At 38.7% G+C, this 20618-nt stretch overlaps 1 protein-coding gene across 1 annotated transcript in view; it reads left to right on the forward strand.

Annotated features, from left to right (window-relative positions):
* The first annotated feature begins 7121 nt into the window (after positions 1-7121).
* Positions 7122-20618, forward strand: part of ZBBX (zinc finger B-box domain containing) — a 112446-nt gene continuing 98949 nt past the window's right edge. The window contains exons 1-3 of the mRNA XM_065943030.1: positions 7122-7230; positions 13048-13161; positions 17248-17361. Of these exons, the coding sequence (XP_065799102.1) occupies positions 13094-13161; positions 17248-17361 (182 nt within the window). The 5' untranslated portion in view covers positions 7122-7230; positions 13048-13093. The remainder of the gene's footprint in view (positions 7231-13047; positions 13162-17247; positions 17362-20618) is intronic.

Raw genomic sequence — 20618 nt, forward strand, 5'->3', positions numbered from 1 at the left:
AATATACATGACCCATCACTTTCCCTACAACTCGACCTAATTTTAGTTTTGAAATAACAATCGAAAACAATAAAAATATTTCTGATTGCTATCAGAAATTAAAAATTAAAATTAAAAACCTGAAAAGTGAACTAACTCATCTCTGTGCCATCTCTGTGGTCCTCATTCTGTGAACTGTTCCCTACTTGACATCCACATTTCTTCAGTCTTCAGATCCTGCTGGAGTTTATGAAATCCCCTTAAATCTCTTTCCTTTGGCCTGTGCCCTCTGCATCGATTTATTCCAGACTCATCATTTCTATCTTAGACTAATATAACCAGACTTTAAATATGTCTTTTTGTCTCCATTTTATCCTATTAGGTTCTATTTGCATCTCAGCATGCTGAGATGATTATTTTCTGTTTAAAAAAAATTTTTGTAATTTCCATTGTGAACAGTGTAATGTCTGCTGCTGCTGCTGCTGCTAAGTCGCTTCAGTCGTGTCCGACTCTGTGCGACCCCATAGACCGGCAGCCCACCAGGCTCCCCCATCCCTGGGATTCTCCAGGCAAGAACACTGGAGTGGGTTGCCATTTCCTTCTCCAATGCATGAAAGTGAAAAGTGAAAGTGAAAAGTGAAAGTGAAGTCGCTCAGTCGTGTCCGGTTCTTCCTGATCCCATGGACTGCAGCCTACTTGACTCTAGCACAGCTTTTTCTCTTATCTCCCTGCCACGTATATTATGTCTGGGCCAACCAGAACTTCTGGCTATGCCACGCGTGTTTTTCTCCCATACTTTGTGAATACAGTACTTGCTACATTACATGTTAATTACTTGTGATCTCTTACTTTCCTCAATAGACAAGGGGTTCCTCAAAGGCAGAGATACAGCCTTTGCTCCTGTTTGTATCCACTTTAGGCAGTGTCTACAAGAGAGCAGGTGTTGAATAAATGCTGGTTGAAAACGACATGCCCATTGAAGAAGCTTATATATTTATTTTTCAACTGGGAAAGGACTACACACTGAAGGAAGCAGGAATTTATCATACGTCCTGATGATTTTCCTCTACTTGTGAAACATCGGTAATCATTGCCTTACGTTATGGAAATTTATTTGCTGAAGAATTCTATGCCATGGGTGACAGCCAGAAATTACAATGTGAGAAAAATTACAAAAAGGACAATGTCACACCTTAACTATAAGTTTCTTCTTTTTCCTTTTTAAGTTTAGTCCATAAGATATCTCTAAATGCATTTATATCATACTAACTTATGTTTTTTAAAAATTGTTTTGTAATTTTATGTTGCCTCTAAAGCTTGGCTATCCTTGACAATTTGAAAAATCCCATACATATGTAATAGGATGTTATATTCAGTGTCTGCCTGGGCATGAGGAAAGTAGATGTTCCATTTCAAAGTCAGGCTAAATTTCAGGACTTGTAAAAAGGAGATGATAGAAAATCTGTTTTATAATCCTGATTTGATCATCAGCTTCTGCCTATAATATAAACTTTGGGGAGCCAAGAGTGGAGATGATATTGAAAGAGCATTTTTGGCAAGTTTCTGCTCTGTAACATGTCCCATCTCCCTTCAGAAGAGGAAAGCTTGGTATCCACTATCAAAATATAATTTCAGAAATGAAGAACATGATGTTCTACAAATATATTAATAGAATTCACACATTTATTTAATTCATAAAGGAAGGAACCACCAGGATGGTTAAACTGGTTCAAAAATTATATGCAAATGATGTAAAAATTGTAGATGGAAAAAACTTACCAATTAATATATTACTTCACAGAATCAGAGCTTTATGACTAGTAAAAGATAATCACAGAAAGGAATATTTTCCTAGAGGATAACCTTTGAGTGGGCTTTTAGAGTGTATCTGAAATGACATGTAGTTATTCCTTTAAGTGATTTCCAAATTTCAGACAATGTCTAGTAACTGTCCCTGACCGTCATTTCAAGCCTGGTAAGATGTACATCGGTGGGTCCGTGCAGCTGGGGGCACAGTGGGCTGGTTTTATATTCCATCTGAGGAGTCAGAAGTACAATTGCTAGGCTGGCAGGTTGCTGGTGTTTGAGCCAAAGAGAGATGACCATGCTGGCTGTCCTGCATTCCCACAGAGTGGCAGGGAAAATACGAAAGAGCATTTTCTGTGCGTAAGAGAAAGTAGGTCATTTAAAATTCTCTCCAGGAGAACCACGGAGGCCCTGCAGAGAGAAATGAGAATGATCAGTTGATGCCTAGGGGTTCAGTAAGCAGAGGTCTAAGAAGAATGCATGGCGTGCATCCAGAGCAAGGCAGGTAAGAGGTCCTCAGTGGATGTGGGGGGGCAGTGGATCTGGTCTTTGGGGAATGATCTGCTTTCAACACCTGTGAGGCTCACACCAGGCAAGGCAGGACTTTTTTGTTTTAACCCTTACCCTTTCCGGTGATTCTAACATAGACAATCAGTAAGACTAAAACATGAATGGATGATGCAGAATGGAAACCCAGGCTTTTCTTAAGGGTTCTGTGACTCCAGGCTTCCCTGCATTCAGGAGGCCCAGCCACTGTGAAAAAGAAAAGCCTTAGAGCTAAGTCACACGTGGAGTTTTGACAATTATGTGGGACTGAACCTTTGTATTACTCATCTAAGAGCTTTTATTACCTGTGAGAGACTAGGAAGTCCTGAGAACTGCCACAGTTTTCCTCCAGGTAGGGTCAACCAAGTGCAAAATAAGGTTACTTGATGAGTTGGGCTTGCTCAACGGAAGTTATGTGTTTGTGGTGTGTGTGTGTGTGTGAGAGAGAGAGAGAGAGAGGAGAGAGAGAGAGAATGAATGTGTCTTTTTAAGCATGACCTTGCAGTTACTTTTTGAAATCAGTTAAGTCTGTACTCTCAATTTCTTCACAGTTAATTTTTACCTTTTTAAATTGATTATCTCCAGTTCAGAAAACTTGCATTCAGATCTGGTCTTCAGATCTGCACAGTAAAGCATGGATTTGCCCAAATCCTCAGGAATGCCATTCCCTCCCTTGATGTAGACGTGGCAACCTATTTGCAGAATAGTGTGTCAGTTTTGCTGGCACGTCAGTTAAATGTACTCTGCATCAGCAGAAAGGATATTCTCTCTCTAGAGGTGTTACTCCTTTTACACGGTCAGTTTGTAACGAATCATGTTTTGAAAGACAAGCACATCCTATTTTTCACTTTACTATGTAACTTGGCAGGGGATTGTTTCTTAGCTCTGTTTTGTTCTGTATAATTGTGCATGAACTAAGATATTTTCCTAAATATAAGTATGTTAATGTCCATCTAAAGTTTTTGAAAAGTGCCAGAATAATTTATACAATATTACAATATTTTTATGAGTTTAATTTTCTATTGCTCCAGTCAATATGTTGTAAAAACTCATTTTTGAAGTAAAATCAGGGCTGTACAGAGTGATTAGGGTTTTTACACAGCAGACTGCTCTAGATTGAGTTGGAATTGAAGTTTGTTTACTGCTCTCTCTGTCAGGAATGCTTCTTGCCTTGACTGTCCCATGTCTTCCTCTAATATTCAGAGACTACTCTGATAATCTAATCTAATTTGAACTCTTAATTATTTCCTATTTCTTGATCCTGCTTATTCTTCAAAGCCCCTGACCAATAATTATGTATTTGTTTATTGTCAAATAAAATATACATTTGACAACAGGAGGGCTTTCTTCACAGCAGTATTTTCAGAACCTAGAACAATGTTTTCAGAACCTGGAACTCCATAAATATTTGTTGAATAAATAAATGAATGAATGGATGAATGAATGAAGAGAAGAATGCTGGAAATAACTTTCCTGGCAATTCAAAGAGCACAGTTGCCTGAAAAATACAGTCCTGCACAAGAAAGTTCTAGTAGTATTACACATTCACTTGAAATTTGTCATTGCACTAGATTTAAAGGAAGGACTTGGTGGATTTATACCATGAGCACTAAGATAACCACCATAGCTGCAAAATCACCACTATTTTTCAACCATGTAGCATCTACTGTGGTTTAGTGCCTAAAACTTAACATACATTGTTTCATTTAATCTCTTATGTTACATCATACGTGGGCTAAACCAATGGTTACCTTATTTAACCAGTTAAACTGGGCTTTACAATTCACTCAAGGTTCCACAGCAGGCGAGTTGTGGCAGGACCAGGACTCAAACTCAGCTCTGCCCTCATTTCTAAGCCCACTCATAGCTGCAAGGCTATCATTGTCTTTTCTCATCTATGCTGGTTATAATCTTACACAGTTGAACCTACCAAGTGAAAACATTTAATGTGCTCTTAAATAGGTATTGGCAGGCACATTAATATGGAAAGCAGTGCAAGAGTTAGTATCTCAGCTATTGCTTAGCAGTTGAGATGATTAGTCCAGTAATGAGGTTCAGTGTAAATAAGCTTAGGCATTTTTTAGACTGCAGAACAAACCCCTGACGGCTCAGACGGTAAAGAGTTTGCCTGCAATGCAGGAGACCTAGGTTCAATCCCTGGGTTGGGAAGATCCACTCCAGTATTCTTGTCAGGAGAATCCCCATAGACAGAGGAGCCTGGGAAGCTATATCGTTCACGGGGTCGCAAAGAGTCGGACATGACTGAGGGACTAAGCCCAGCTCAGCAGAACCAACCAGACATCCTACTTGCAGCTTAAGTAAAAACAGAGATCAAAAACTACAGCATATTTAGGAAGCCAAAAATAAGTTCACCACAGGTGACCCTCTGGAAGGGAAAATTGAGAAGTGTGAGTTGATTCTCTCTCTCAACTCTTACACCCCCGCTCCCCCTGTGTCGTATATTTGATATAAGGAAAAGAGCGTTTTAGGCTTGTCACAGACTTAGATTCTAGTCCCGACTTTGCCTATTGTGACCTTAGGTAAGCAACTGAACAGTATGAACGTGAGAGTTCTGAACTACTTGGGTTAATTCTTCGCGGGTCTGCCATTTGCTAACTCTGTAATTTTGTGTCGTTATTCCAACTTTCTAGAACATAGCAGGGGCTCAGTAAGTGTTAGCCAACTGTTACCCACTCGGGCACAAAGCTTCCAAGCTTCCGGCACCTGCCCTTTCCCTTTTCTCTTTCTCTTCCGCTGTCTCCTTCTTCCTCCCATTCTAAAGGGCTCCCTTGCGCCCTCTGCGGGCCGACGGCCATAGGACCAAGCCTTCTGGTTGCTATGGATACCGAGGTAACGCGGTAACCAAGGAGACCAAGGCGGAAGCTCTGGGCTGCCGGCTGCGGCTTGCTAGGGTGACGCCGACGTCTGGGGGCTCAGGTGGGTCGGCTGGGTGCGGTGGCGGCGGGCGGTGGGCTTCGCAGTCGGCTCAGCGGGCAGCGCGCCGGGTCTGGGTGGTGCAGGGGCGGGCGGGACAGCAGGAAAGGAGACTGGGCTCCGGGGGAAGCTGGGGGTGCAGGCCCCGCAAGTGTTTGTTGAGCACCTGCCGTGGGTCTTAGGCTGGGCCAGGCACGCGGGCTGCAGGAAGTGGCCTGACTTCCGGAGTTGAGCGTCTTTCTCTCCGAACAAAAGACTTTCCAGGCAGTGATGCTGTTGGGTTCATGAACGAGGGTGAACCCCAGATAGTGAAACTTGGGGCTTCTTCACATCACTTGTACCCTTTCTATAACACAGACTTCTGGAATGAAGTCTTTTGAATCTTACTTGAAAAATTTGGTGCCCTGACAAAAATCATTTTCACGCCCGTTTTGTAACCTTCCTTCTGCCTGGGCCAGCCACATGCAGGCACTTCATTCTTAGAAGTCAACTCTTCCCAAGTAAAGATCTCGGTGAGGGGTGCCAGAGTCCTGAGAAATCTGAAGCTGTGGAAGTTTTTCTTCTTCCTCCAGTCAGCGTTAGAGGAGCTCAGATATTTAAGTTCACTTACGTGTGTTTATATATGCAGAGGTAGCAAGATGTTAAAAGAGTATAAAGTTGGCTACCCAGGATTAGAACTATGCTAACTGCATGTTTATGGAAGACGAAACACACACGCACACAAACATACACACACACATACACACACACATACACACACACACCTACCTCTACTTCCCTCTAGCACCTTGCCGAGAGTCTACTAGAGGTCTGTCCTGACCTCCCATAATATTGCCAGTTGTGTCACAAATTAATTATTTGAAGGAATCTCGGTCCTTTGTTTATTTCCTTCAAATCACTTAATACTTCCCACAGCTATTTGCTTTTAAATTTTTTCCTACTTCCTCCATCAAAGTGTAAGTTTAATGAGGGTTAGTGCTATCCTTGCCTGGTTCACGTTGTTCCTCAGTGCTTTACCTGGTATATGACACATGGAAAAAAGCAAACAAAATGATCTGTTGAAGTAGAAAAGAGGGTGTGTTTGTTTTAATTATTTTTTTTTCGTTGAATAGATTATTCATTGAATTTAAAGCAGTGGAAAAAATTAAATACTAAAATCTAGCACATTATTAGTGATAGTACACTGCGTGTGGGCACTCTACTAATTGCTGGGGATTCAAAGTCCAGTGGTAGGTCTGCCTTCAAATATTTGGGATACTTGGGGAAATAACCTTTATATAAGCAAAGTGGGGGAAAAAAATAACACAAGGCAGCATAGTAGCAAATGAGTGTTTTACACATTATTACACATGTTCTTACAGGAGAGAATCTCTCTTCTGATGGAAGAAACCTTCATGATAAAGGTGGCCTTCGAACTGGGCACTGAATAAAATAAAAGTTAGTGAACTGAAACAGTGGAAAATGATGCATAAAGCTTAGGAAGATTGGAATGCATAAAGCTTAGGAAGATTAGAATGCATAATGGAGGATCTTAACTACTAAGCAGAGTAGCTAGGTATTTTTTCCCTGTGTTTAGGGGGAACTATTTAGAGACTAAATACATGGGAGCAATTTGGCGCCACTAGGGTTTCAGTTGGTGTCTAAATAAATTGCCGTAAAATTTAGAAAATAGTTTTGGTCAAACAGTTCTTTCTCTAAATTTTATGACAGGTTAAGAGTACAATAGTGGGAAAAATCTGAATGATATAGATTATTTTAAGTTGTAGATTTTAAATCCAAAGAGGATCTAACAGGACTGAGAATAAATTCATAGTTTCTGGTTTGTCACCAATCTTTGACGGGAGCCTTAATTTTCCCAGGCCTGAAAGATATTCACAAGAGAACACCTTGGATAACAGTGGCTTGTATGAGAATGGATGGGAGAAATAGACTATCAATATATAAAAGGACTTAAGTTTCTAAAAGGTATGGTTTATACATTTAGAACTTATTATATGTAATCATATAAAGTTTTTAGTTGATATAGAGTTAATAGTAATTATATATTACTTTATTATTGTGCCTTTCAAATGACTTTTTTATGCTCCAGAAGAGTTTAAGTCTGACCCAGAGGCTCATTATGTTAAAAATAGACTTGAAATCAGAGCAGCTATAAATAAAGCAGCCTTGCCGCTCCCCTCACTTCTCAAGGTGGTTTCTAAGACTTCCCCTTTCCGTGAACCCTGAACTCTCTGAAGCCCTTTAGGAGCTCACAGCTTTATAGCCACGAATCAGAGACCTTTTGTTCTATATTCTGAAAATTAGGGAGGAGGAGGCCCGCAGCTTCTTACACTGGATAAACAAAGAGTCTCAGAGATCCTCTCACACAAAGGTCTCTTGAGTGTAAACTTGGTATTTTTAATATTATCATTTTTATTTTATTTAAGAAATATATTGAAATGTAGTTCATTTACAGTGTTGTGTTGGTTTTCAGGTGTGCTGCAAAATAATTCAGTTATATATATATGCATATATATATATATGCTCTTTTTTAGATTCTTTTCCATTATAGGTTATTACAAGATATTGAGTATAGTTCTCTGTGCTATGTAGTAGGCCCTTGTTGGTTATCTATTTTGTATATAGTAGTCTGTATATTTTATCCTTTCTCCTACCCTTTCCCTTTTGGTAACCATAAATTTGTTTTCTATATCTGTGGGTCTCTTTCTGCTTTGTAAGTAAGTTCATTTGTATCATATTTTTAGATTCCACATATAAGTGATATCATATGATATTTGTCTTTTTTTCCCCCTGGTGGCTCAAACAGTAAAAATTCTGCCTGCAATGCAAGAGATCCAGGTTCGTTCCCTGGGTCAGGAGAATTACCCCGGAGAAGGGAATTGCTACCCACTCCAGTATTCTTGCCTGAAGAATTCTATGGACAGAGAAGCCTGGTGGACTATAGTCCACGGGGTATCAAAGAGTTGGACACGACTGAGCGACCAACACTTCCACTACTTCACTTAGTATTATAACCTCTAGGTCCATTTCATTCCTTTTTTATGGCTAGTAACATCCCATTGTCATTTTCACAGAACTACTTTTCAGTTTTAGTTAGAAGTTATTTTAAAACGATATCTTACCCCTTGATGTAAAGCCGAACTTTTTCAGTTTTTTGTAAATGAACCTGCACATAGAAGGTAAAAAGTGGGTGACTTGGGTACCATTTAGTGCTGTGAGGGAGTGCTTAATTATCTTAATTGGCTGAAATACTGAATGCAGCCATGATATTAATCTCTGATTTACTTTCAAGGCCCATGGTAGGAGAAAATGACATGTACTTATTTAGTAGGCCACTCAAGCACAAGATATACTATGGATCATGTGTTTATAGTACTTTCCTTAGCTTTTAAAAAAGATGTTAATTTTAAAATATTATATATAGCATAATATTTTAATATTATAATATATTGTATATATAATACATGTGTATTTAAGATAAGGATCATATTAGACAGATAAAATATTACCATTTTTTATTTAAACAGTTTTAATTAAATTCATTTTCATTTAACATTTCTTGCTTGGGTCTTTAATTTCTTAGTACTATGGTAAATATTTTACTCTATTCAAAACAGCTTGCTTATTAGACCCCTTTAATATGTGCTAAAGTAAGGTAAAATCCTTATTTATCGACTTTTAAATCTTCAGGTCTAAGATTATCTGGATAGCTAGAAGAATCAACTAACCTTAGAGAAGATAAATTTTCCATTATATGAAAACAGTGGTTTCCCAAATAGCCCATTGTGCCAATAGTGTGATGGTAAATTCTCTTTGCCTAGGGCAACTTTTGGGGAGGAGGAGGGAGGTTCAGGAGGGAAGGGACATATACATATAATTATGACTAATTTGCATTGTTGGATGACCAAAATCAACACAACACTGTAAATTGACTTTTCACCAGGTAAAAAATAAATACAATGAGAAACAAAAACAAAGGAACAAAATACATGAGCCATTCTGGGTCGTATTGTGCATATATATCTGGGGGAGAACAAAGTTGAGGACAGAAAAAAGATGCAACCTAATAAATCAGGTAATGAGAAAACTTTCCAAGCAACTACTGAACTTTTGCTATTCAGTTATAAGAAAAAAAAATTGATCAAAGGACATATGGAATTATGAGGTTTGCATAATAGTATATCTGTATTTCCCTGGTTCCATTAGGAGACTAAAGTTTTGTGCTTTGCTATTCTTCCTGCTCGCTTTGGTACATCCTTGTTGTCCCAAGAAGGTGACTAATTCTCTGTTGGTTTTAGGAAAGGAAATAGGCAGAACAGTGTGACTCACAATTATAATTTTTCTTTTTTCTTCATGCAAGAAAACTGACTCATGTGTGTGACTTGATAAAACATTTAATTGAGAAGAAGCCTCACTAATTGCATTCAGTGAAGTGAAATGCCACTGAATAAGACTATTTATTGGTTAAGTAACATTATCAGCAGAGCTGTGAATCTGAATTATCTCACCCTAATGAAATTTACAGATTTTTCTTTCATTCATTTCAGTCTTTATGTATTCATTCAGCTTTATGTATAATGTACATACACATATAAAATTGTATTGTATATATCAATGCATAAATGAAGCTAAGGCAATTTAAGCTATTGTAATTAATCAGACATATTAATTTTCCTTTTTTCTTTTTTTTTAAATGATAATGATTACACTATGGAACTTTTCATGGAAAACTTACAGTAGATTGAGGGTCTGGCAGTTGGATTTCTGATAAAAATCAAAAAGGGATATATAGACTATGTTACTCTATGTTCTAGAATTTTTTAAAAGGTATCTTTTGTAGCCTGTTTGATAGAAATGAGACGAAAGTTTTACCTACAAAGAAAGGATAGGAGCAAACCAAACTTGGTTTTTCATTCCTGTGATTTCTTTAGTTCTCTTTGACACTTGATTTCAGCTTTGAAAGACAGGACTGGGTGGTGGAGAAATGAGTCTGAGTTTGATGTCTCTCCTAGTACTTTCTCCTTTCAGAATGTCCCACAGTATTGTCTTTATTTGTGTGATTTTTCCCTTTGATTGTGAGTTCTTTGAGGGAAGAAACCATGTCTTATTTACCATTGTGACTTTAGGACTTGCAATATGCATCAGAAAGGAGCAGCTGAATAACTGTTGATTGAAGGCACAAAAAAACCTAGTCTTATGATATAGCCATTATGTTACTTACAGTGTAAAATTATTTTGTATAATTCTATTTTGGAATTCTCTTCAGAGAATAAATTCCTTCAAAATTTCTCCAAAGTAGTAAAACTCTGCGCTTCCAGGCTCGATTTGATTTCTGGAGACAGAGTAACTTGAAACTAGATTTGAGTGAACAGTTGTTCCTGCTGGACAGTATCATTTTTAGTTTTGAATGAAGAATAGCAAAGCAGATTTGTGTGTTTGTGGACTCAGCAGACAGTCTCAAAAGAGACATTCCAAAAATGTTTTGATCAGTGGTTGCATCATTGAAATTATAAAATAATCCCCCAGAGATTTGATTCATTTGATTGTGTGGACTTTAACGTTAAAATAGATTTACACTTGATTACTCCTATTTTATTACACTTGATACTTTACTTACTCAGGGTTGGGAAGATCCCCTGGAGAAGGGAAAGGCTACCCCCTTCAGTATTCTGGTTTGGAGAATTCCATGGTCTGTATAGCCATGGGGGTCGCAAAGAGTCGGATATGCCTGAGTGACTTTGACTTCACTCACTCCTATTCTGATGCCGTCTCTCCTAAGTCTTTGAGCAAAACTTCCAGATTTATTTCCTGTTCTTCCTTATAAAATTTTCATACTGAGTTAAGTAAGTCAGACAAAAAAGGAGAAATATCATATAACATCCTTTTTACGTGAAATCTAAAAAGAAATGATACAAATGAACTTACAAAATGGAAAGAGACCTACAAACTTGGAGAACTAACTTATGGTTTCAGGGGTGGGGAACGGATGGGAGGAAGGGATAGCTGGGGAGTTAGAGATGGATATATACACACCGCTGTGTTTAAAGTGGATAACCAGCAAGGACCTACTGTAAGCAGCTCTGTTCAGTGTTGTGTGCTGGCCTGGGTGGGATGGGAGTCTGGGGGAGGACGGTTACACGTACACATGTGGTTGGGTCCCTTCCCTGTTCACCCGAGTATCACACATTGTTTGTTAACCAGCTATACTTCACTACAAAATAGAAAGTTAAAAAAAAGTTTCATCAGGGACTCTCACTAGCTACATTCTGTATTCTGCATTCCGAATGCTTTAACTAGGCACTTAAAGTCACCCATATTGGGCCTCAGCCTACATTTCCAAATTTATACCTACTTTCCCCTCTCCATTCAAGAGCTGCTTTCCCCCAGCAGTGAGGAAAGTTCATCCAATCCACATGGTCATATATTAGCCTCCTTTCACATTAAAGCCCCACATTAAATGCTAGCCAGCTTGAATTCTCTTCTTTGGCTCCCCTCTTCTACCAGTAACTTTTATAGCCTTTGTAACTCCTACCTTGTTTTATGGTGTTTATGGATAGGCCTTCTGTGCCCTGTTTGACTCTATACTATGAGCCAGAAAGCAGATCTTCTCCATGAGTCCTTCATATCTCTCAGTATAGTGCAGTGTGTGTAATAGAGCCTTAATAGACATTTAGGGCTTGTGAGCATATATATAAAATGATGGTATCAGATAGTTTGAGCATTTATACTATGGACTCTATGATATTGCCTCCTATATTTAAGAGTGTCTGAACCTTGAAAGTTTTTATTTATATAAAAATCTAATAATTGTGCATTTGCTATGCTTAGTTGTGTCCAGCTCTTTTGTGACCCCATGGACTGCAGCCCGCCAGGTGCCTCTGTCCTTGGGGATTCTCCAGGCAAGAATACTAGAGTGGGTTGTCATGCCCTCTTCCAGGGGATCTTCCCAACCCAGGGATTGAACCCAGGTGTCCCGCATTGTGGGCGGATTCTTTACCAACTGAGCCAAGGGAAGCCCAATAGTTGTGCATGCAATTCAGTAATTCAGCGTTACAGAGTAAATGATTCTAGAACCCCGAGTAACTGGGATACTCAGGAAATCGGGTGTTCTGAATAACTTAATTTTCTGGTTAACTTGGAATTAGGCAAAAAATCTTTATTTGTTTCATTTCTCATTGAAATATTCTTTCTAAATATGCTAATTTCTGATTGTAGGCAGAGTATTGTTATAGTTTTTTGATAAAAGAGGATATTAGACTACCTTAGGGTAATTACTGCATACCTTAATTCTTATTTTACATTATTATATATATATATATATATATATATATATATATATATAAAGTTTTTGAGCTTGAATTGTACTTCTAAGGTTCTTTTCACTATATTTAGCTCTGAATTTTATTTTTGGCTGGGAACAAATATCTGATATATATTTTTGTAATCTTAATCATAGAAAGAGTCAGAATATGTGCTCTTTTTGTTTTAATAAATTTATTCTTCACTTTCAGTTGAATGTTTCCACAGTCTTGTGCTATGTAATTTTTGGTAAAATTTTTGTTCCATCAGATATGTTATAGCTATAGCTATATTAGTGTGTAAATATTTGTATAACTTAAATTTAGTATATATAATAATTTCTTGTTGCTTAACCTTTGATTTGACCTCAATTCTCAAAATTATTTCTGGTTTAAAATTTTTCCTGAATTATATATAGTTTCAAATTTGTAATGTAATCGTTTTACCTCTGAAGTAATTCTTTTGCTTTTGTTACCTTTTCAGAAATTTTCACAAGTCACAATAATTTTTAGGCAATACTAAGAAAATCATGAACACCAAAGATTTTATGGTCCTTCCATGGGGAAAACCTGGAAATTCTGTAAAGCTAAAATATAAGTAAGTGCATATATGTTTATTAATTAAGTAGAAACAGTTGCAAAAGTTTCTATATATCATAATTTAAATACTTTTCACGTGAAGCTATTAGAGTTGAAGTAAAATTTTGTGAATTGTCATCTCCATTTTCTTCACATTGCTCTATTTTTATAAGAGAGTAGGTTTGAAATATTATAAATCTATCATGGTTTAAAATGAGGACTCAAAATATTTATGGCACAAGAATCTATGCGAATTGGGATCATCAACTATTGAAGCAATTTAACAGAAAGTTACTAATTTTTCTAGCACTTATTCAAAATTAGAAAAGAATCACCCTGAAGAACTGAAAGAAATTGAAATTGAGAGAGACTGTTAAGGTGAGAACCCTTTAAACAGGGAAAAGAAATCACTAACTACGCTGAGTTCCCTGCACCCTAGCAACTGCCTTCCCAATAGCTATTTTACACATGGTAATGTATCCATTTCAGTGCTACTCTCTCAGTGTGCATACCTATGGCTAATTCATGTTGATGTATGACAGAAACCAGCATAGCATTGTAAAGGAATTATCCTCTCATTAAAAAGAAATAAACTTTAAACAAATTATAAAAAAAGATATCAGTGACTACCCTTGCACTTTGCAAAGTTAAAGAACATTACATTGAATCAGTTCTCCTAGGAAGGTACCTTCTGTCTTAGATTGCCCGGAAGATGCAGTCAGCCTGAACCAAGCAATTCTGGGTGTCATGGGAATTTCAGGACTTGTAGGGGTAGCAAAGGGTTCAGTGTACTCTTCCCCTTTGAGGTCATCTAGAATCACTGGAAATTTCCAAGGCCTTCCTCTCAAATATTATTCAGGACGAGCCAGCATGGGCTAGGGGCAGAGTATTGATTTTTAATATTGTTTCTGAGTTCCCTGATCCAGATCTATAGTACTGTGGTTACTTTCCATCTTTAGAGCTTTCCTAACTCTCACTTCACCTTTGAGATACTGTGTGTAAAAGCCCTGTGTCAACTGGAAGATGTTATATGGCGTTATCATTATTAGGTTTATTAGCTTTTGGTAGGGAATGGAGCTGTCTAATTGCTAGTATTGCCAATTTTCCTTTTTCAATGCAAAAGAAATGGGTCGTGCATTTTGCTGATGTGTTTTAAGTCTATGTGTATTTACCTTCAAACACTCATTTAACATTTGTTAAGTGCACATATTCTACACACTATGCTAAAGAATGATGGATACAAAAGAAGGAAGTCACAGTCTTTGCCCTCAGGTCGCTTGTGGAGGATGCGAATATATAAAATTGTATCTACAAAGTCATGTGAAACATGGTGTGGTATTAAAGCACAGGCGGTTATGAGAACATGGCCTAAACTGCTAGGGCAGAGGTGAGGAGGTCTTCAAGCTTTGCCTGAAAGATGCCGTTACTTGGGTGGTTACTGGGTGAGACGTGTGCAAAGACACACAGACACGTGGTCTGGGGACTTTCAGGCTTAGCCAGTTCGCTAAGATTTATAGAACAAAACTGGAGAGACTTGCAAGTCACCCAGTTAATAAATTCACTTGTATGCCCGTCTAAGGAGTTTAGGATTTGTCTTGGAGATGAGGGGGAGTCACTGTTCCCTGGCCTGTATGTCTCCTTGACTCACCCATGATTCACAGCCTATAGATACTAGGCTGGGATCCCCCATTCTAAGGTCATCGCTCTGGAGTTTCTCTTCTTGCCCTTTCCTGTTCCAAGTCCTTTTGGTTTGGCATCGTCTTCACAATTGTCTTAATGTTGTCTGACATGTGAGAGTTCTCCAGCTCTTCTCTCTGTTTCGCAGCCTCCACACAGTTTTAGCGGCTTGTTCCTGCCTCTCAGATTTGCTGTGTTGACCTGGTCTCTGTAGGACCAACTTCAGCTGCCCTTCTGGGTCTGCTGTCTCCAGGAGGAATCTTCTGTGTTCTTCTAGACCCACAGAATCCCACAGAATCAGTTTGACCACTTGGTCAGGAGGCCGGTTCCTTTTTCAGTCTCTTTCCTCTGCCACAGTGAGAACTTCCAAAACATTGAAAGTTTTGTAAGCGAATCAGTGACACAGTCACGTCTGTGCTTTTGGACTCTTCCTCCGGAGGCCATGTGGAAAGTGCTGTGAGCCGCTGAGACTTCGGGCCAGTGATTCTGAACTGCGCCCACAGCCCACCCGGAGTGACCTCGCTCAGGAAACAGCTCCTAGGGTTAGCTCGGCTTCCTTCCTTTCCCTTTTCTGCCCAGTCTGTAAGTCCAGTTAATTTTGTTTCCTTATAGTTCTCGAATGTTGCCATTTTTGTCCCCAGTGTCTCTGTCTAGTCAGACCAGCACAGTATCAGGGTTATGGAAATATCCTCCTAACTGGCTTCCTTACTCTCAGCTTTGCACCCTCTAATTGATATTCCATCATACAGCCAGAGTGATGGTTCTTAAAGGCAAGTCTGATCAATTCTCAATTCTCTTAAAACTTTTTAAAGATGCTTATTGCTCATAGAGTGCAAATCCCAGTTTCTCATCATGGCCTACACAGCTCCTCATGATGCGGCCGCTGTCCGCCTCAGCAGTTCCACTTCCTGCCACTTTCCCCTTCCTGTGCTTCACGTCTGGGGACGTGGCACTCCTGGTTCCTGGACCCACACCCCGCTCTTTTCTACGTGTGCCCGCACTTTGCTTTCTTCCTGGAGTACTGCTCTCACCACCTCGCTTTGACCGCCTCTGTCCTTTCATCCCTCAGGGCTCAGCTCAGCCTTCGCTCCCCTCAGGACCGGTTCCGCTCCCCCAGGGGCTAGGAATGTGCGCTTATGTGTTCAGGCGTCCCCCTGGACTTTCAGTTGCCTTCGTGCTTGGCTGTGTTCCTTTCTGTGATGGAAGATCCACTGGGTCTCACACCCTGTCACTTACGAGTGCTTGTTTGTAGTTAGGGCTGAGTTACTCCTTGTGGAACAGATATAATGAAAATAATGCCTCTCTTTCTCAATTTCTTCACCCACTTCTCTGAACCCTCTGTATAGCTTTTGCCTCCTCTTACTTTCCATTTATCTCCCTGGACTTGGGGTCACATCTTTGACTCACTTGCTTTTTGGTGACTGCTCACTACCTCTGAATTATTCCCCTTTCTTATCTTCTTTATTTTTATTTTGGTTCCTTGCCATAGCACACATACCCAAGTAGCCCACGTTGCTTAATTATAATAAGGCACCAATGAAATAATATATTTAAACTCGTGACAGATAATGAAAGCTAGAGAACTAGGTTGGTTTACTTCTACGAAACAGAGAGAGTGAGTGACTAATGCTGAGAAGGGACCAGAGTTGTAAGACAAAGGAAATGGCTGTCAAAAGCTTGATGAGATTCAGACATTATTACAGACTCTTTTGTCCAGCAATCTGTTAGGGGCTCTGCTCTCTCCTCAGAAACTTTCCTTTTTGTTGCTCTCCTTTGTGGGAAACAATCAGTGGTGCCTGCCTCAGTTTCCATTTATCCCTTTGATGGCTCCTCAACCAAAACTCTCAACAGGTGCTTCCTTCCTAATAGGCTCCAAGCAAACTCTTCTCTCTCTCTTTTGTATTGTACATACATGGCATAAAGGTAGAAATTTATTGGGAGTTTTCCAAGGTGATTTATTTAGCAAAAATGTGTATTCTGCCTATACAGAAGAGTTATTTTAAACACTGTGATTCAAACTACTTGACTCTTTTGAAGGCAGTATGAGAATTAGAAAATGATTTTTAGTTTATTTTCTGTTTGCGTGTCATGGATATTTGTGCATATATAAAGACATAGCTCATGCATAAAGTGAATATGATTTGAAACCTCTGGCAATGTAATATGAAAAACAAAAGTTCAAGATTTGAAGTTGTATCTTGCTTGAGGTTATTAATTGATGGCAAATGCTAGCTTTAGAAACTGTATTTCAAAGACGAAAAAGGAAGTAGTTAAAATACTCTATGACATATTTATTACTCCTAATTTTAATTAAGGACAAATAGGACTATAAAATTATTTTGCCTTTTTTATTTTTTTTGGAAGGGTTTGTTTGTTTGCCTCAAATGAAATTTTACATTTAAATTTTCTGCACTTAAATCTTATTCAGAAATGCTCAAGAACTGAGGATGGAAAAAGTACAGCTAGAGTTGGAGAACCAAGAGATGGAAAAGAAACTACAAGAGTTCCAATCAACAAGAAACAAAGAAAAGGAAGAACGAGGGTGGGTGACGCTTTTAAAGAATTTTAGAGAAATAAGCTGATTTCCTTTTATAAGCTGAGGTCCTTATGTCAAGAACTGTTTTATGTTCATGTTTTATGTTAATGTCAAGAACTTCCAATTCTTTCCTCGTGACTCCGACAGTAAAGAATCTACCTGTAAATGCAGGAAAGCGGGATTCGATCCCTGGGTCAGGGAGATCCCCTGGAGAAGAGAATGGCTACTCACTCCAGTATTCTTGCCTGGAGAATCCCATGGAGAGGAGCCTGGCGGGCTACAGTCCCTGGGGTAGCAAAGAGTCAAACATGACTGAGTGACTAACACGTTGACTTTTTTTTTTCCTTTCAGTGACAATGTGTCCTGAATGAATCCTTTTTGGATTTTACTGATGAACAAGCAATTTTAAATTGTCCCTCATTTTTCTAACTGTGTTCCCTTCCTCTAAACCTTATTTGGTCTTTGCATGCATGTCTGCTAAGTCGCTTCAGTTGTGTCCGACTCTTTGCGACTCTATGGACTGTAGCCGTCAGGCTCCTCTGTCCATAGGATTCTCCAGGGAAGAATACTGGAGTGGGTTGCCATGCCCTCCTCCAGGGATCTTCCCAACCAAGGGATCAAACCCATGTCTTTTATATCTCTTGCACTGACAGTCGGTTTCTTTACCACTAGTGCTGCCTAGGAAACCCACACTTTCTTATTTCTCTTCTTACAGTACTCTTCTAGTTTGGAATGTTGGGGCTTCTCAGGTGGCTCAGAGAGTCTGTCTGCAATGCAGGAGACATAAAAGACGTAGATTTGATCCCTGGGCTGGGAAGATCCCCTGGAGTAGGAAACAGCAATCTGCTCCAGTATTCTTTCCTGGAAAATTCCATGGAGTAGCCTGGTGGGCAGGCTGCAGTCCATGGGGTCACCAAGAGTTGGAAAGAACTGAGTACTGAGCACCCACATGTTGAGATCAGCAGTGAAGAGTTTCTCTTTGCTCCCGTAAAAGTGCCATCAACAGGTGATTGCTAGTTTATGAGCAGCATGTTTTTATTTATTTAAAGACTTTTGGGATAGGGATTTACATGCACACAGATAAGAGTTTTCAAACTCTCAAGTATGTTTGAAATATTGTTAGCAAACATGCTTTACCTGAAGTTTTATTAGTGAGAACTCTCTAATAATTATGCTCGCATACCTGTACTAACTTTATGGAGAATTTTGCTTTGTTGTAAAAATAATAAATATAACTAAAATCAAGTATAACTGATAGTTATATAATGGAAATGATCTCTTCTTCTCTCTAGGCTGACTCCCAGCCCATACTGTAGTACCACTTTTAACAATTAAAATGTTTGTCCCCACAAATGTCTTTGTACAAGCCTGTATATATGTGTGTGTGTGTGTACGTGTGTGTATGTGTGTAGGTGTGTATTTGACATGTCTTTTACATTTTTACAAGTGAGGTCATCTATAAAAATATGTGAATGGGTTTACATTCTACTTTTCTCCTTGCTATTTTTGCCACTCTTGCCACGTCAGCACACAGTGATCTTGTTGTTTTAATGAGTGTATAATATTTCTTTGTGTGGATATAATAGCACTTATTTTTCAGATCTTCATTAAGTTTTTAGTATTTTGTGATTATATATGCTGTCATGAATATGCTTTTATATATATTTTTGCTTACACATGTAAGAGTATCTATGGGATAAATTCCTACACTTGTAATTGTAGATCAGAGTATATGGCAGCTTACCTTTTGGTAGATACTGGAGAACTTTTCTTTCCAATAGGCTGCAAAAGTGCCTAACTTTTTTCCTGTAGAGAATGAGAGTGCATTCATATACTTCTGGTGTTCCTAAAAGTCTGGTCACCAGACTCTGTGTATTCAATTTGCTTTGCTTAGCACTCAGGTGACGATCATCAAATATCTGTGAATTACCTTCTGAACCATTAAAGAAAACTCAAAAGTTTATTATAGTTTCAGTGGTATTTATCTTTAGAGACAAAGTCTTTGAAAAAATCTTTACGACAGAGCTAAGTCGCTTGAGTTGTGTCTGACTCTTTGCAACCCTGTGGACTAGCGCCCACTAAGCTCCTCTGTCCATGGGATTCTCCAGGCAAGAATACTGGAGTGGGGTGCCAGGTCCTCCTCCAGGGGATCTTCCCGACCCAGGGATCGGACCCACGCCTCTTATGTCTCTTGCGTTGGCAGGCAGGTTCTTTACCACTAGTGCCACCTGGAAGCCTTCGTGACACATACACACATCTAATAAGCAGAACATTGGCTTTTTTTTTTTTTTTAAGAAAAACTAATTTTATATTGGTGAGCATTGATTTAATCAAAGATATTTCAATGCGGTACATCATCCCAGGTGACAAAGTTTATTGTGTGTGTTGGTGTTCTTATCCTAATCATCCAATGGCCAGTTCTCTCTTTTTTATTGTTGTTTTTGGGCTTTTGTTTTCTTTTGTCTTTTTATTTTTTTGTAAACTTCACTGCTTTGGACTTAGTTTGGGCTCCTCAGCAGACCATGAATAAATATATCTGTGAAACGGAGTTCCTGAAATTAGCCCCCAAGAGTAAGTTTCCATTAGTGGAGGAATCTTTTCTAGATGTTTTCAAAAATGTTCTAAAGCTTGCCTGGGTTTTCAGAATAGTAAAATGCTTTTCTAAGGTCACATAGATAGTAAATGTCATAGCCCAAATGAGAACCTGCCACTCACTGGTCAGGAAGATGGAAGTTTGGTTTTCCAGTCTTGGTTTTATTATTTATTATCTCTGTGACCTTGGGCAACTTTTCTTCTCATTATTGTTTAAAATGGGACTTGGGTTCCCTGCTCTGTTGACTTAAGAGGAGTTTGTGAGGCTCAAATGAAAGTGCTTTGAAACTATAAAATGAAACCTTTTGCCTTCTTAGCAATCTCTGTTACCTTTCACTGTGGGAACTAATTTGAAGTCTTAATAAGGCGTTTATCATGTAGTCGATCTGCTGAATTTGGGGGCATATTGCTTTGCTTCCTTTTTCTCTTTACATTTGAGAACACTTAGCTTTCAAAACTGCATGGCAATCTGTAAAATTTCCTATAACTCAATAAAACTATCTTTAGTCATTGTAAATGTCTTTAAAAATGAAATTCTTCATCTGTGTTTGGACATTTCACTTTTATTCATTTCTTTTCAAATCTTCCAAATATAGTAGAGTTATATTTTAGAATTACTGAGGCTATTGTGGCATTATTGATATTTCATTTTCATTTTGTGGTGGTCTGTT

Source organism: Muntiacus reevesi, chromosome 8, assembly GCF_963930625.1.
Source record: "Muntiacus reevesi chromosome 8, mMunRee1.1, whole genome shotgun sequence".
NCBI classification, from domain to species: Eukaryota; Metazoa; Chordata; class Mammalia; order Artiodactyla; family Cervidae; genus Muntiacus; species Muntiacus reevesi.